This window comes from Sander lucioperca, chromosome 15 (genome assembly GCF_008315115.2).
Source record: "Sander lucioperca isolate FBNREF2018 chromosome 15, SLUC_FBN_1.2, whole genome shotgun sequence".
Lineage (NCBI taxonomy): Eukaryota > Metazoa > Chordata > Actinopteri > Perciformes > Percidae > Sander > Sander lucioperca.
The window spans coordinates 16689056-16707316 of record NC_050187.1 but is presented as its reverse complement, the minus strand read 5'-3'; the positions used below and the strand labels follow the sequence as shown (position 1 = coordinate 16707316).

At 40.1% G+C, this 18261-nt stretch overlaps 1 protein-coding gene across 35 annotated transcripts in view; it reads left to right on the top strand.

The window, feature by feature from the left end:
• Positions 1–18261, top strand: part of LOC116052148 (neurexin-1a) — a 269327-nt gene that overhangs the window by 110700 nt on the left and 140366 nt on the right. For 26 of the 35 annotated variants that reach the window (XM_035992628.1, XM_035992630.1, XM_035992629.1 and 23 more), the window contains 3 exons: positions 2307–2690; positions 11344–11547; positions 13810–13836. In XM_035992628.1, the coding sequence (XP_035848521.1) occupies positions 2307–2690; positions 11344–11547; positions 13810–13836 (615 nt within the window). The remainder of the gene's footprint in view (positions 1–2306; positions 2691–11343; positions 11548–13809; positions 13837–18261) is intronic. The other 9 variants (XM_035992638.1, XM_035992650.1, XM_035992649.1 and 6 more) reach the window with 1 other exon arrangement.

Genomic DNA, 18261 nt, shown 5'->3' with positions numbered 1-18261 from the left:
CTTATCTGTCATCATATACCCCTCCCTCATCTTCCCAGACATGTTTATCTCCATGTTCCCATCTTGTTCTGTATCCATCTACTCCTCCTTTTATGCTTGGTAGCGTTCACAGAGACACATCCCCTTCCCCTCTAGGCTTTGAATACTGTTCCAAACATAGGCAGACCTGCAATGTGTGCATGTGGTATATGTTTCCCATGCTGCTAGCCTGGTGATGGCACATGTCCCCATGGGATTGTATAGTGCCTTCTGACTTAACATAGCTTGACTGTGTATACACACTTCCTTACAGGACTGTGACAAGTGAGCAGAACAGTCTGAGTAGATGCCTTAAAGATGCTGACATCCTTCTCTTGTCTCCCACTTACATCAGTTGTAGACGGCATGCTCGCTTGCTGTTTACGACGTTAATAAGACTTAAGTATAGATACCATGGGATTTAAATAACTCATTAGATGATGGCTCCTTACTTATTTACTTTGTAACTGTATAATTGACAAAGTGATGTTACAAAGCAATATATTTGTACAACCTGTCATATGGAGAGATCTAACATAACTGGGGTGTAGATACTTCCATCACAATTCACGCTAACCACACTGACGCTCATTCTTCAGCTGGGCACCTGCTCTACTCCGAGAAAAGTTTCCTTGCTAATGAGTTTGATGTACTGAGCTCGTTAGCGATAACCCAAAGGGAGCTGTTCTGGCTACGTGACGGGTGGCCCTTGCCAATTGTGCAAAGCTTGGAAGTCACAACAGCTGTGGCTGGAGAGAGCAGGGGCAGTGGGTGGTGGCAGAAAAGTGCTAGAACAGATGCCGGGGGCCAAGACCCTGAGAAAAGAGCTGGAACATGTAAGTGGGGCCAGGTTAATCATTGTGCACTAGGTCCTTAGCTGTCTCTTTCAAGCACTTTTGCAAGAAGGCTGGCTCACCTTGGCTATAAAGAACATACAGTACATATCCACAGTTATTGTTGACTAATGTAGTGATTTAGTTTTTTGTTTTTTTTTGTGGCACCTTTTATAGAGATTCAGATTTAACAGATCAAACAGCGAAGAAAAACTACTACTACATCTACAATTAAATTGTGCTTTCATTGAAAACCAGTATATATAGTACAGATATTTATCATGCGTATACTTAATTTTTATATGTAAATTCATGCATGCTAATGGTTGCTGTAATGAAATGTGAAAAGCCCCATTTAATGTCTTATGTGCCCTACAGAAAATTCATGTGTGGCTAAGGGTTTGTTTCAACATAAACAATTTGACAAGAAAACTAGCTTAAAAGCTGCACTCTTCTTCAACATACAAGTAGTTAGGACTCGGCCATGTAGCCCAAGGCAGTCAGCTAATAGCTCTTTCATATCTGCCATGGCATGCATCTGCCACTCAAAATGCAAATTATGCCTTTATGGCAATTCTGTTTTTGAGCATCCTTTGCCTACTGTTTCTCTGCCACTCTTCCCAGGCAGTGGCCTGTGTGGGTCCTCAGCAGCGCGGTATATAGATTACTGGACAATGATGCGGGCAGTGGAGGGAGCCACCATTAATTAAAGATCCACAATGGCTCCTGCACTCAGAGTAACAGATCCATATACAAATGAATCACCCGGTCTGAGTCCCACAGTAAGGCCTTCCTTTCCACAGCTTTACAGTCCAGTCATGTCCTCTGTTGTTTACCGTGCTCCAGATCGAGAATTAAACCTGAATGAGAGCGATAAATCATGGTGGGGAAACACACAAACTCTCATTGCAGGTTTATGTGTTGGAGAGGCAAACAGAAGGAGAGACGGGGTGAAAAAAACAGACTGCAGTCCGTTAATCATGTTCAAAAAGATGGCCATGATGTTTTTTTTTGTTTTGTTTGGTTGGCTGAAATGATAGAAGGGGTAACGATTTTTCTTCTCCTCTCCTTTCGTTTTTATGACCACTGCTTCATAGATAAAGGAGATTTATTATGGGAAATCCAGGGGAAATGGAGAGGATACTCTTAGGGATCCTAGATTAGGCTACTAATAGACTAGCTGTCCCGTGATTAATGTGTCTTATCAACACTCATCAGTCATTCTAAATGAAGAAAATCCTGACCTTGTCCAGATGGATAACACCAATTAAGCTAATTTCTTCATCAAACCATCTTTAAATGGTCTTCTCTGCATGTTTGTGTTACTGCAGGGCAGATAGTGTTTTTAGCATCTACAGTCACCAATAGGTGTTATAATGTGTCCATCTGATGAATAACCTCAGAGTTGTTTAAAAAAAAGGAAACAAATAAACTTATCGTATCTTATCTTTTTAGGTACCATCTCTATCAACACCCTACGTACTGCCTACATAGCCCCTGGAGAAAGTGAGATCCTGGACTTGGATGACAATCTCTACCTTGGGGGTCTGCCAGAGAACAAAATGGGGCTGGTCTTCCCCACTGAGGTGTGGACAGCACTACTCAACTACGGTTACGTGGGCTGCATCCGGGATCTATTCATTGACGGACAGAGTAAGGATGTCCGGCGCCTGGCCGAGGTCCAGAAGGCTGCCGGGGTCAAGCCCTCCTGCTCTAAGGAGCCTCCCAAACAGTGTTTGAGCAATCCCTGCCAAAACAATGGGGTCTGTAGAGAGGGCTGGAACCGCTACGTGTGTGACTGCTCTGGGACTGGATACCTGGGACGCTCCTGTGAAAGAGGTAGGACTTTGTTTTTGTCTAATTTTGTCTACCCAGCTGTTTGGTAGCACGGCATATCTGCCTGGTAGGCATAATCTTGATTTGTCAGTGTGAAATGTTGACGATGCTACACAGTGACTTCTACCACACTATGCATTGTGTTGAGGTAGGCATTGGATCGTAAAAATGTGAACGTAATTGACATCAAAGAAAAGCAGAAAAATATTTGTTTTCAATTATATACACTTCAGATTTAATATTCTTTTTTCTGAAAGGGATCTCCTTTAAGTTCTGGTTGAACAGCATCCCCAGACTAAAGCCTGCAGGTGGTCATTTTATCCAGCCTGATGGTTGAACATCAGCAGCTCTGAAACAGTCAAGTGAAAGTAATACAAGACAAGAAAGAAAGTGTGCATGTGGAGGCAGACAGCCACAGAGAAGCAGACATAATGAGTCAGGGTACGTAGAGTGTTGACTGCTTGATGTTAGACTATGTTGAGTGGCAGGTGACTGATGCACCACTGAGACGCTGCTGGTCACGTCCACCATGCACGCTAGCCTGTAAATTGGCTGTCTTCTGCTAACCATTTGGCTCATCAAACCACTCGCTCATGACCAGACTTGGTGTAGAATACTTATCCCCCTCTCCTCCAGAGAAGAGAAAGAGGAGAAGTGAGTGTCACACAGTGAACTCTTATAGCTCCATGTCTTAGCTGGAGCACACGTAAACCTGACACCTGCAGTTGTTTATTACATGGAAAGCACAGTTTTTATGGGTGCTCGTAATAAAATAAAATCACAAATTCAGTTTCATGTTAGTATCTGTAGCTTATGGCATGATAAACAATATTTGTTTGTATTTGTTTAGAGTTGCATTTGCTTGAAGTTAGTCCCCGAGATCGTCTTGATATTTTGTTGTTACCATATCTGTAATGTAGCTGAAAATAACAACCAGTCATAAAGACATTTCTGTGTTCACTAATGCAAGGCTCAACATGATCCCGCTTTTCTGACTTTTCAGCAATAGCTTGATGGCCTTTCTAAACAGAGAAATGTCTTTTGACCTCTTTGATTGAAATGTAGCCGGATTAAAAGAACAACCAGCTGTGTGAGGAAGCCAAATTCTTCACTTGCTAATATGGTCAGCTCTGAGGCAATTATTTTCTGAATAAAATTGGAATTTCAGGCTTATTTACATAATCAGACTGAGTGAATGAATAAATATGTTGGCTGTATAGTTTATTCACCAATTAGATTTTCAATATAAACCTATATTAATAGCCCAATATTTGGGTGTAATGAAGATCTGTTGAGAAGCTTAAGAATATTGTTTACCGGTTTTTGGATTCAATCACAGATAAGTGGCTTAATGACATGTTTATTTTGTATTCATTAATTAATATTTAACCAAGTGCATCAGCTGAAGTGTATATTCACTGTATGTAAAGCTACTGTATACAGTGAATTTATGATTATCATATCAACATGAAGTACAATATATCCTTTTAAGTCACTAAAGCCAGGATTGTACACAAGGTGTAAAGCATATATGATGCAGCAGTACGCATTGAGTTTTCATCATGAAGTCTCAACGGAGCGATCGCAGCAAATGAGCAAAAAAACAGTTAACATATGCATAATCAAGGCAAATGTCAAAAAGAGCCCAAGCGTGTCACACTGTTATCACAGCGTGATGCATCTGCACAGGAATGTCAGCAATGCACACAGGTTCTCTCATCAGGGAGAAAAAAAATAACTCCAGTTGGAATGTAACACATCCCACACAGTTACATGTGCCGTCTGTACATATGCTCATGCTTCTCCTCTGTACTCAAGTTACTCACTTGATAAAATGGTGTTGCCTAAATATCCTGTAATTGGAATGTAGAACATATCTGGCTAAGATGCTAATGATACAGCTGGATGCTGATAGAAATCTGCTGAGTCAAATGAAAGCAAAATAAAACAAAGGTACATGATACCAGAAAGATTTTGTGTTTGCTGTTATGAATGCAGTTTACTCAGTCTTGTGAATGCAGTAATGTAGTTAATGCTAAGGCAGGAAATGAATATTTCATTATAGAGAAAAGGCTAAAAGTACATAAAGGAGAGTAAGTGAATCTCCTCCATCTCTGATGAATGTGTCCGTTAGGCTTGGCTCTCATTCTCCACACGTACACTTCCATTCTAGCTAATGAGTTGACAGTCCCATAGTACATGAGGGAGGTGGAGTGGGCATGGGATACAGATCGTTTCACTTCAGCAAGATAATGACTTATCTCAAAAGTGTTCTTGGATTCAAAAAGATATAATACACTCTGACTATCTGAAAACAAAAGCAGAAAACCTACAGCTCTGCATTTGAAACTACTTCACAGAAAGTGCTGCATGCTACAAAGGCCTCTGCCACTATGACCGCCTCTACTTATTCCCAACACTCAAGCGTCTTCTGGCGTCTTGGCTCCTTTGTCCGACTCTTAGTTTCTGGCTGTCTCTGCTGTATACGAGACTGGCATCGGCGAGAGTGTGAGTGGGAGCAGTGGTATGGAGCATGGGCCCTGGTGTGCTGCCAGCTGTTTTGATGGCTCCAGATTGCCTCTGCACTGGTAGGATGAAGCAGGCACCAGCAGGCCGAGGAGCTGTCAAAAGAATTACCCCAGCTCTCACTTATCCATGCATGGTGTACCACCCGGTGGCAAAATACAGCTACTGCATATGGCGGAGGAGGAGGACGACAACGAGTGGAAGGAACAGGAGGTGGAGCTTCGGAAGAGAACCACAGAGTTATTCACCCTATTTTGGAAATTGTAATTAAGCAGACAAAGCAATTTTCCCCCTTGCATCCCAAATGTCTTCCCCTTCATTGTTCCTCTAGTTGCTAATTAGCCCAAATATTAGTCTTGCAGTGCGAGGGTAAGGCCCCCTCCCAGATGGTGTAGTAGGTGCCTTGCAGCACATGCACATATTCCCTAATGAGATATGACATGCTGGATTCCAACACTGACAGCACCTGCATTATATCACATGGACAATGGCTGCAGATGGATGTTTACTTAAAGATACCTGCAATGAATGAAGCTAGAAGCTGAAGATCAATATACAGATCGATACACAAGTATACTCAAGTATACTGTACACCACATGTGCTAGACACACATACATACGACTTGCTGATGTATGCATGTCAGTAGAGGCTTTGTCCTGCTTTTACCTGCTCACCAGCAGGGATTTTATGAGCTTGAAATCTTCCTTGTTTTGTTGTGAAATATAGTAGTCCTACAATATATGTCATTCTTATGGAATATTGCAATATATCATTGCCATGATCTTTAATAGGTGGTGGATATCATGCTCTAAAACAGTCCACAATGGCAAAATCTACAACTTGAATGGAAAACATAATACCATTATTTAAATTAGTATAACTATAGAAAAACTGGTTCTTTGAGCACATTTATTGCTTTTCAGAGCATAAATCCATGTGCCATTGGCCCGAAGCTAAAGGCGAGAGGTGCAGAATGTTATTGCATAATTGTGAAATGCCCTCAAAGGGGAATATGACTGAGTTTTAGCATTAAAACATGTTTTAGCCATGCCCTTTGACAGCACACTGCGTGTTAGTCACCATTCACCACTCTTGAATATAGTAACAAATTAGAGAGAACTGGTCGTCTCATGCGAAGTTTAAGATGTACATTACAGCTCTTGATTCCTGGTGTCTACAGCTTCTTATAATATGCCCTGTTAAGGGAACTTTGATAGCGGAGCAAAGGCTGAAGATTAACTTTTAAATCATTAAACCTACTGGTAATTGTCCTTTAATAGTCTCAATGGCTGAAGAACCTAATTTGCACATGCTAAATCTTTACCACCTTGGCTGTTGCATGTATTCCTGACAGCACAAAGTGAAGTCGCAGATTCCACCACTCCTAACGGACACTGATCCATTTTCTATCCTTGCTCTCATTTCGTAGCCCCAATGAAGTCGCAGTATGGACAGTCACAGGGCAGCAGATGTGAGGTTGGCCTCTGATGATGCTGTTTTCTTTCTGTACAGAGAATAGTTTCGCTGTCTCTGGAAATCCACTCAGCTGGCAGGTTGTTTTCATACATTTAATAGCAGCAACTCTATTGTTTGGATTGTGTATACTAAGATACTCAAAGCTGCGGTTAAAAAGACATGAGAGCATGAGCATGATAATTATTTATGATATTTCAGAGCCATGGAAACATTTTCCAAAAGCCTTTGGCAGGTGTTTTCTAGCAAATTCTGAATTGGATTGGGCCTGGCACCCTAATAATAACAATGTTGTATTTTCTTTACAAAACAGAAAATGAATGCTTGGTTTAGTTTTGGTATGCTCCATCTCCCCTCTGACAGCCTCCTGTTGGGTCGACACAGACAGAAGCTCCAGGTTCCTCTCAATTTATTTTGATATTAAACATGGGAGTGCCATTAAAAATGACTGGGCTTCCAGGATTGGATTTTTGACAGCTGCTCACTTTGCATTAGGTAATGATTCCCTCACAAGTAGAGCCTGACCGATATTTTGACGGGACGATATTATCGGCTGATATTAAGCATTTTCCAAACTATCGGTATCAGCATTTATAATGGCCGATAAATGAATATTTAAAAAATAAATAAAAACGGACGAAACACCCTTCAACCATGTTATGAGTGTTGGCGTTGCATAGTTTGTCCACCAGAGGGCACTCTACAACGTCCCTGTTGGCTACACAATGATTTTTTTTTGTTGTGTTTTTGTTCAAAGGACTTTAAGTTTCATATCTTAAGTTTGTATTTTTATACATTTTATTTATCAGAACTTTAATATATTTTGATGTTCCTCTGTTGTGACAATAAAACAAACAAGTTTATTTTTAACCTGCATTATCATATTATTTTATTGAGGACTCATAAATAACTACAAATAACTCTGGATTTTATTTTTTTAAATATATATCGACCGATATATCGGAAATCACCAAATATTTGTATCGATATCGGCCTTAAAAATCCTTTATCGATCGGGCTCAACTCACAAGTCATTCTTCATGCTTTCATATCTATCTGGACTGCTTATTTTTGACATTTTAGACAACCTCATATGAATTTCAGGAGAGGCAACATCTTGAATGAAATGCAAAATTTACTTTTTAATTAATTTAGGGCTGCAGCTATCAATTATTTTAGTAATTGAGTATTCTACCGATTATTCCATCGATTAATCGAGTAATCGGATAAGAAATACTTAGTAAGAAATACTTAGTAAACAGCAATAGTAAATATTTATATTTAAAGATTAGTAGCAAACTAATAAACAGTTAGACTACAAACCGACAGCTTTCGTTTTAGCGTTTTGGTAAAACATCGCTATTTGCAGAGTAGCATGCTGTAGGCTAGTTGTGTAAATCAGCACGGTGGACGAGAGCAGCAGACGTTTATTACCTTGTGTCGGGTTCGCTCCGTGGAATGGATGAGTAGACTGGATGTTTTCTACAAAGATGATGTAGCAGCATGTTTGCAGCTTAAAATGATCCCAAACTTTCTGTCGTTTTCTCGCCTGTCTCTTCTCTTAGACCCTCGCTATTTTCGTCTTCGTTCATTTGTAATCTGGGCCGTCAGTCTTGTGCATAGAAGCAGGAGACGCTTCTGTGTCCACAGAAGCGTCAACCTGTTGTGTGCGCTAGTAATTATACTCCGTGCAGAAACACAGTGAGCTTTTCAGTCTGAAAAAAAGGAGGATTATTCATATGAGTCAAATGTTCTTTATTTATACGAGATGTTGCAAATGGTACATCACATTACTTTCTTCTCACCTTATATAGCATAGTTACATACTGAGAATAAGTCAAACACTTCAGCTACTGAAATGCTCTCATGTGCTAGCTAATATTGCTGTGACAATTATTTTTAAGTATTAGGAGCTTCCTTCATTTTTCCTGGCATCTGCTTACAGTGTCTAAAAGCAGCTCTTTGCTTTAGCTCCCTGGCAGGAAGCAGACAGTTTAGCAGCGAAAACTCGTTTGTCACACGCCCCTGTCATCTGCTGCATACCCCAGGAGGGCGTGGAGAAATTGGATTTGGGTGAGGAATGTGACGGAGTCATCCCAGGGGATGGATGTGACATTGGCTCTGTGTGACGAGGAAGTGGTGATGAGGAGGTGTATGTACATTGGTACCCTATCGCTCCCACCACTCTCCATCTCCGTCCCTCCAACTTCTCTTCTATTCTATTTTCTATTTGTCTCAGCACTGCAGCTGCAGTAATAGCTTTGTTATTGGGTTATGGTTTAGTTACACTACCGGAAATGCTGTTACAACCCCCTGCCAGCGTTAAACAATCTCCCCTGCATTTCTCCAGACGGCTGCCTAATGCTTTGAGTAAATGCGGTCACCCTGAGCAGAAGCTCAATATTCAAGGTCCACAGACTATTACAATGCTGTCGATGTTTGTGTTTTTTTCCACCGTCAATATCAATTTGTCCTTTTGTAGTATGTCACTATTAAATTGCAGATTAAAAAAATTGTGGATGCAAGGCTGCCACTTGTTCTCTAGTAAAACATTAACTCTGTTACTTTGTATTGATGGACTTACCTATAGTAAGATTTTTGTTTGTCATGATGTGTTTTTTTTTCTACTTACTCTGTGTTGTCTATGATGGAGGCCACCGCCACCTAAATTGGCACAGAGAAGACAGGACTCAGACTGTAAAGGTAGTGTGGGTAGCTGTCAGCTGTAGTACACGTTGTAATGCAATGCTAGACTTTTGACAAGTCTTTACACACTGCTCTTGCATGACATATTTGTATACATACCATTTAGGAGATACTTGCTAAGTGAGTTTTGAATTGACCCATTGGTTTTGTATTGCATTTTGTAATTTTAGTAGCCTAGTTGGATTTGTCTGCAGTCAGAATGCCTTGGGATGTCCTATATCAGTGAGACACAGTCTTCTCTAACAAACCTGCAAAGCACATGTCTGAGAAACACACCCAGAGACACTCCTGGGTTCCGTTCAGAAAGCAGGTTTAGTGAAAACTCTGAGTTTGTTAACCCTGAGATGAGGGAAACTCTGGGTTTTCTGTTTCAGAAAGAGAGGTAACTTAACCTCAGAGTCAGTTACTATGGTAACTGAGTCTGTGAACCTAACCTGGTCGGGAGCAGGTTTTCTTCAATAAACCCCGAGTTTCTCTCAGTCGCAGTCTCTCAGGCGCATTTTAATGCAGTTTGTTATCTGCATGAATAAAAAAATTATTGGTTTATGTTAGGCAGATTCTAAAACGTTTTTTTCTCAAACATGTCATGTCCTTTTGTAGATGATCCCGTCGTTGAAAAAGCTGTATTAATTCACAGAGAGTTTACGTCGGGAGATGATATTGAGTCCCGACTAAATGTATTTTCATTTCCACATAACTGATTTGAGAGGTATTTTTTCCACAGTCCATTAGATAGGCCTATATAGATACTTTATCCGTCCTGATATCACTAACATCAACCATCGTGGACATGCTTTAACATCCCAGCTGATTCTTTGTGTCGCATTACGTTTTTTGCAAACGGCATTTATCTTTATTATCTTTCGGCATTTATGTGGATCATACTGTAATAGTAAAGCCACTGTAGCCGTCAGAAAAGTGTGACTCGCTCTGAAACGTTTTTTAAACGTTTTTTGTAGTGTTCCTTGGACACAAACCAGTGAGAGCAATTAAAAAGAAATAAATGATTATACATTATAGTTCTGTTAATGATCATGGTGCTGCAGCCTCAGAATGGGATATAGTAGTAGGCCTAGCTTACTTTTTCGCCCGCAGGATTGCACCCAAATGAAATTATAGGTGTAATACAATTCCAGTTTTCACCAGTAATATTATAAGTTAACTGTGATTATATGAAATGAATGCATTGTCAATGCTTATGCATTGACTCGAGCAGCAATTTTCTCCCACAACAATTCTCTCTCTGTTGCAGCAGCAGCCGCTGTCTTGCTTTTTTAACGAAATACATGTTCAAACTCGCTGTATGTGCGCATGAGTATTTCCGCCGACCAGTTTGTTTGTGGTTGTTACCATGGTGAATCGTAGTATCATGGCTCCATTCATGCTGCCTTTTTATTGTGGTGGTGCACGCGCGTGAACATACTCTGAGTTGATTGAACCTACTCATATCAGCTGTTCTGGAACCGAAAACTCAGAGTTTCCCATCTCAGGGTAAATCAACTCAGAGTTCAGGGTTACACTCAGAGTTTGTTAAACCTCCTTCCTGAAACGGACCCCTGGAAGCCTATAGTCCCTGTGTTTGTCAACTTCATGCTTTAATCAGTCCTCTATGTAACTGGATGCTGGATGACAAGTCAGTGCAGGCTGCTAGGCTCGCTCACTGCAAAGCTAGTATTTCAGTAGAGGTATATGGGTGCATTTGTCCAACAGACACATAACAGGCTTTCTCACTGTGTGTTTGGTGACCTCCAAATCACAGAGCTGTATTTGAGTATATATTAAATATTATGTGTATCTCCACCCCTGATGTATGACTTTCATCAAGATTAAAATTCACAACATTAAATTATATACACAAATAGGACATAATTAAAAGTTGAACTGACTTAAAACTGCTACACTCCATTTTACCGATCACTCATCTTGTTTTCCTCCTTATTCTCTCTCCAGAGGCGACCATCCTCAGCTACGACGGCAGTAAGTTTATGAAGGTCCAGCTGCCAGTGGTGATGCACACAGAAGCCGAAGATGTGTCTCTGCGCTTCCGCTCCCAGCGAGCCTTTGGCATCCTAATAGCCACCACATCTAGGGAGTCTGCTGACACCCTGCGTCTCGAGCTGGAGAGCGGCCGCGTCCGACTGACTGTCAATTTAGGTAACGTCTCGGACGTACACCGACTGCAGCAGCAACGTCATGTGTCATATACACACACTCTCTCTCTCTCACACACACACGCCTACACCATATACATATTTTGAATAGAGGGAGAAGGTGTAAAGACTTTCAATGCCAAAAGTCTGCGGCTCTCCGCTCACTGCCAGTTGAGCACACAGCTGCCGTTGCCCAGCAGGGAATGCTCGCTGCCCACTCCCATCAGCTAACCTCTGATCAACATCCATACTGCTCTAAAAGGAATTGCTCTTACAGCGCACATACTGCTATATTCTTTCCTGTTGTTTCTTTTGAAATCATCCTGTTATCATTCATATGAGGGAGCTAATAATTCCTCTGAGGATGAGTATATTTATAATATCAGAACTCCTCTCATATTGGTTACTTAATATGATGCAGCCCTTAGTTGTGAGTTATGGCCAACCAATGCCCTGCAATCATTTGTTCACCTATGCACCTGATTGCACATAAATAAATCCACCCCCCCACAGCCTACAGCAAAAAGACAATTGGGGACAAAATGAAAGACTCTGTGTGAGTATGTGTGCTTATTTGCTCAGGAAAGAATCCAATGATGCCTGTGAAAAGTTTGATATCTCTCAAACAGAGCAATGCCACACAAATGATAGCCATCTATTTCTTTTTTCCACTGGCTAAACATAAATGGGCTCCCTAAGCGGTGCTGTTTAGCGGTGCATACAAAGTAGACAGTCTGTGTCTGCTGTCAACCACAAGGAAGCATGTGTCCCACCACGAAAGACAACAGCGCCACACACTGACAGGGCTGACAAGTCAGATCATTGCGACTACAAAAACATGCCCTCTGATGAAAACAGGTCACCATGTTCTGTTTTCTTTTGAATTATCTTTGACACATTTTAGAGTTTTGGAGTTTGTCCCCGGCCATCAGTGCTTGAAGCCTGTCTCCCCCGGTCTCTCCTTCAAATAGCAGAGCATTCCCTGTAAGGGTAGGCTAGTGTTGGTCTCTGGCTGTTTGCGACCACTTTTCTGCTGTGGTTGACAACACACGACAGGCAGGGCCAAATGGAATGGAGGGGAGGGAGTTCGATCTGGGTCACCTTTCTTAGAGCGAGACATGAGCTTAGCCTTAGGAAACAGAGAGGTAAAAAAAAAGATACAGAAATAGTGTCAGTCAGTATGGCTTTTTGCGAGAGCTGCTGTGGTAGGATCAAGACAATTTGTTACCAGCTAAATAAAATAATAACAGTTAGCAGTGCTGCCTCTACTAGTCTTCACTGGTGGAAGTATTCTGATATTTTACTTTAAGTAGAGGTAACAATACCACTACTCATTGCAAGTCCTTTCAAATTTGTTTTCAACAGACTTCCATATAAGATAGAATTTATTATGGATCATTACTAATACATTAGATAGTAGTAGCATTCCAATGCCACACCTGGTCGAGGTAGAGCTAAATTCTACCTACTGTATATACTGTTGGGCATTGGGGAAAAGTTTTCAGATCCTTTACTTGAGTAAAAGTAGCAATACAACAGTGTAGAGAAAGTAAACGTTTTGCCTTCAAAATGTTAATTAATTTAAAGTCAAAGGACTCATTCAAATGTACTTTTAAAGTGTTAGAGTGATGATTATCACTGAGGCATTAACATGTGAGCAGTATTTAATGCTGGTCGGTGGAGCTAGTTTCACCTACTTAACTACATAAATCTATACTGTAACAGTGCACCATATTTAATAATGGTCGTATGTTTTCTTTTTATGTAAAAAGAGAATCTGAACAACAACGACTAACTATAGCAGTCATATTAATGTAGTGGATTAAAAAGTAAAATGTTTGCCTCATTAAAATGTAGTGAGGTATAAAAGTAGAATAAAATGGAATAGCCTCCTCCTGGCCCTGTTTGACCCTGACCAAAATCTGATGTTCTCATACTGTATAGAAGATCATATCCTATAACGGTAATCACCCAGCATGCAACATGTAAAACATTTTGTTTGGCTACATGGAAAAACAAATAACTTAACCTCAGCTCTCATGATTTTCGGTTCTACATTGCTGTAAACCATGTTGGGCTTCTCTGGCACAACTACACTGCAGAGCTTTTACAAGCTCACTGCAGCTCGGGGCCACGGGTGAGAGCATCAGAGGACGGACAGTGTCCGTGTGTGTGTCCCCAGAGGGGTGGACTGTATGCTTTAATGATGTCTGCAGCTGTAACGTTGAAAGATGAATTTATCTCTCATCTATTCTTCCCCATCTAGATTGTATCAGGATTAACTGTACCTCCAGTAAGTTACTGTTCACATTTCTTCTTCTTCTCTAACTCTTACTGTTTCTGGACATTCATGCTTTATTCTCTTGAAGCGTTTAAATGTTTAAAATGTCTACTCTGCAGCCATTATATGATCCTGACATTTAAATATCCTAAAGCTAAGGCAATGGGAATTCAATCAGTGCACTGAAATATATCTGACTTGCACCTTATATTGATGTAGATATTACATTTTATCATATCGAGTCCAAGAGCTACGGGTGCATAAGAAATGCCTGGAGGTGTTGTGTCAGCTGTCCAGGAGAATGATGAGCAGTGGGGAGGAGGTGGAGGGAGGCTTGAATTAATGACAAAGCAAGATATGGCAGTCAGCTGCTTTTCTGCACCCTGAGTTGTTTCTAATTAACAAATCTTTTCACTCATGAATTCAAGGCTGATATAAAACGCATGCTTTGAAAGTGCAGGTATTTTAGACATGCACGATTTCCCTGTCTCCCCCTCGCAATTCTTTTTTTTTTTTTCTACTTTCACGCCAGTTGTAAATTGATGAGGCCATTCAAGGCACAGAGGAAATACAGAGTGTGATTTTATTATTCTCATTAACCTGCCTCACAGAGCAGAAAGAAAGGGATGAAGAGGGAGGGAGAGAGAATAGATCTTGTTGTGGGATTCATGGTGGATAGGGAGTGATAGTGGATATCTGTGTGTGTGTGTGTGTGTGTGTGTGTGTGTGTGTGTGTGTGTGTGTGTGTGTGTGTGTGTGTGTGTGTGTGTGTGTGTGTGTGTGTGTGTGTGTGTGTCAACAAAGAGGTTACATTGCAATATTTTGGGAGGTAAATATCCCTGACATTTATTATTCAGGAACAGTGATGAATTAATGATTACTTCTCTGTATTCATAATATGTGAGCCTTCTAACTGTCCAACGATGCTGAAGTGACAGAGAACGCTTTCAGTATCAGTAAATACCAATAGAAATTAGACAGTTTAAGCTCTATAATAGAGTGCCAGTGTCACATAATGTATAAGGACACACTGTTCTCTCTGAAAACCAGAGTGTTAGATCTTTGTGTGTAAAGTGTTACAGTATTTGAAGGTCATTGCCTGATGAGAAGCGGATACTTGCACAACAAACGCCTCCACACAATAACACATGATGTGATCTCTAGACATGCTTCTGTGAGCCAGCCCTTCTTAGCACCTTTCTAAATGCTAAATAGCGTTATTCATGCATCTTGGATTGCATCCCTTGTTTGTGTATGCAAATAAAAAGCTCTAAGCTCTAATTCCTCCATCTAATGCTTTAAAAGGTCATTCTTGGTTCATGAGGATAGTGTGAATAATCTGTGAATACATGGAATCCAGTGGTTGTTATACTAATATTTGCCAAACATTTGACTGATTACTTTATTTCTATTTTTAGTTATTCCCTTTTTGCCACTAATATGTTCCAATTCCATTTAGTTGCATGCATTGTTTAGTTAAAATAGATACTGAAGTGAAAATAGATGTAGAACTGGTGGAAGGTAAATTGTGGCTTTGGTAACTAGCATCAAAGTGCATAGTGTAAAGCAGTATGTGTTAATAGGCTGGATGATTTCACATAGGCTGTGGGAAGAATGCAAAATGAAAAATTACCATACTGCACTGGCCTTTTTTTGTGCATTTAAATAATTTTATGCTAACATTTATATTGGTATGAATTCTGTTTGTTTTCTTAGTGCAGTTCCTTTAGTTTCCATAAAAATAATAGTCTTAGAGATGACACTGTGCCATATTGTCACATTTCCAGAATTATATTCTGATGTTTCCACACATAACTACTTATAATTCAAAGAGAAAATATTTTGATTCCATCAACATTTAATATCATGCTAAAGGGAAAGCTAATGTTTAAGTAAAATAGAGGGAAAAAGCAGGAAACGGCAGGCCTTTCTTCAATAGGTCCAGACCTAATTGTGTCATAAGAAAATGTTTAATTGAAGTTTTTAAAAAGAACTGTGCTAAGCCAGTGCATTTCCACTTATGAGTAGTTGGCGTTTAATTCATTTTTTCTAGGTTTTTATTTTTGTCCTCTTTTTTCTGTGTTAATTAATGTATCTTGTCAGGCGCTGCAGCTCCGGTCAGCTCGGTGGATGAAAAATTTCAGCACCGATTTAAAGAGCACATCACTGTCAATTAGAGACCTAGGCTCCCTGGGGCTGCCCAGAGCTGTCTGAAGAAAACACTGCCACTTCGACTTAAACACTGTTAACAGGCACTGAGTGACAACAAACTAAAAATATCTTGTGACAGATTGACTTCTTTTTTTTGACATTCTGGTCTTGTATTATTCATTAACTTGAACTGCAGGATAATCACAATTCACAGTGAAGCCATGATGCAGTGATGAGGGCAACTTTATGTAATTATTCTCCCCATGACCTTCGGCAACATCTCGAGGCAGTTTTTCTCTCATAATTGATCTTTTCCATTCTTTTGTTTTTTACTTATTTAGTGTGAAAGAGCTGCGGGAGATCCTTTTTACATGGATATTACACCTGCGTGCATGTTAGAAAAGATAGATAAGAGGTTGATTCAAGGAGAGGATGCATAGGAGGTGAGATGTGTAAGGTGTACATAACTGCTGCCTGCAAAGCCGAATAATTACATCTAATGCTATTATTACTTAGCACTTATAATGTATATATTGAAAAGACTTAATATTAATTCAAATTGCATTTTGTTCGGTCTTTATCATTGCACAAATTGGTGGTTACAGTGGCACTTATAAGTTTATGAACCCATGCTAAAGTTGACTAAAAAGAGGAATAAAAAAATCATCTTTTGGAAATTGATCTTAATGCCTTAATTAAAAAAATGAGGAATAATCCAACCTTTAAGGACACCAATTGTCTTTGTGAATGAATAATGTAACGTAAATAAATAAATGTTCTTCCTTAAAATACAGGGGACATGAGTAAGTACACCCCTATGTTAAATTCCCATAGAGGAAGGCAGATTTTTATTTTTAAAGGCCAGTTATTTCATGGATCCAGGATACTATGCATCCTGATAAAGTTCCCTTGGCCTTTGGAATTAAAGTAGCCCCCCATCATCACATACCCTTCACCATACCTAGAGATTGGCATGGTTTTATTTCAGTTAGCCTAATAGCTGGTTTGATTTGCATTGAGAGATGATTTTATGGAAAGTACCCCATGCCAATCTCTAGGTATGGTGAAGGGTATGTGATGGTGTGGATATATGTGTTATTTTTAATGTAACACATCTTACAAGCAATGGCTGAAATAAGATATATATATATATATATATATATATATATATATATATATATATATATATATATATATCTCATACTATATTTCTGTACCTTTCTGCACCAGTATAATCTTGAGTACCCAGTGTGCTTGAAATTAATGAGCAATTATGAGGATGTTCTTTATGGTTGCACTGCATTATTTTGATAACGAGGCTACATGTAATTAGTTTGATAAAGAGGCTAACATGTTGGTTCAGTGGTCCTTGTAACAAACTTTAAATTAAAAACTAACATACCCCAAAGTTTCAGCATGCTGAGGGACTTTCCTGTAAAGGCAGCAGGTAGTTAACATGACGCCATCATGCCATTTTTGCAAAAATAAAAATACTCTAATCTCAGTAGTGTGATGGCAGTTAGAAGAAAGAAGAAGAAAACCTTTTATTAATGGCCACATACAATCCCACAGTACAATGTAGTGAAATTCAATCTCTGCATTTAACCCATTCTACATATTAGGAGCAGTAAGCAGCTACATACAGCATCCGGGGAGCAACTTGGGGTTCAGTGTCTTGCTCAGGGACACTTTGACACGTGGCTGGAGGAACTACCAATCTTGGGGTTGAGAGGCGACCCACTCTACCTCTGAACCACAGCCACCCGTCAGTTAGATTGAGCCGTGTTCAAAACAACCTTTCAACATGTTCAATATCAAGCAGTCTCAGTTTATAGAACAAATAAATGTAAACGCAAATTGCCAGAAACAGCAGATTAGTATTGATTGTAATCATTCATTGTTTCAACAAAACTATTTAACCTCTGCATGCTTCAACAATGGTGTTTCAGTTAGCAAGGCATTGATTGGACAAGCAGGTCTGCTAGCATTGTAGCCAGCTAAAGTTTTTCTTGCTTTGTTCTCTGGCTTTAATGTCTGTCTGTGTTGACGGTAATCCAGCAGTAGCGGCCTGCCGCTTGGTCAGCGGGTTCCTCCACCTGGGTGAGTCACAGTGTTGGGGCAGGCTGCGCCAGTATCTGGCCTGTCATCCAGCTAGCCATAGCTGATTGACTGGATAATCACATCTTCTCATGCTGCCCTGTGCAACACTTCTCCACTCGCCCCTTGGGTCTGAAGTCAATGAGGCAGGGAGAGATCACTGTAAGATCTATCACTGCAGATAGATCA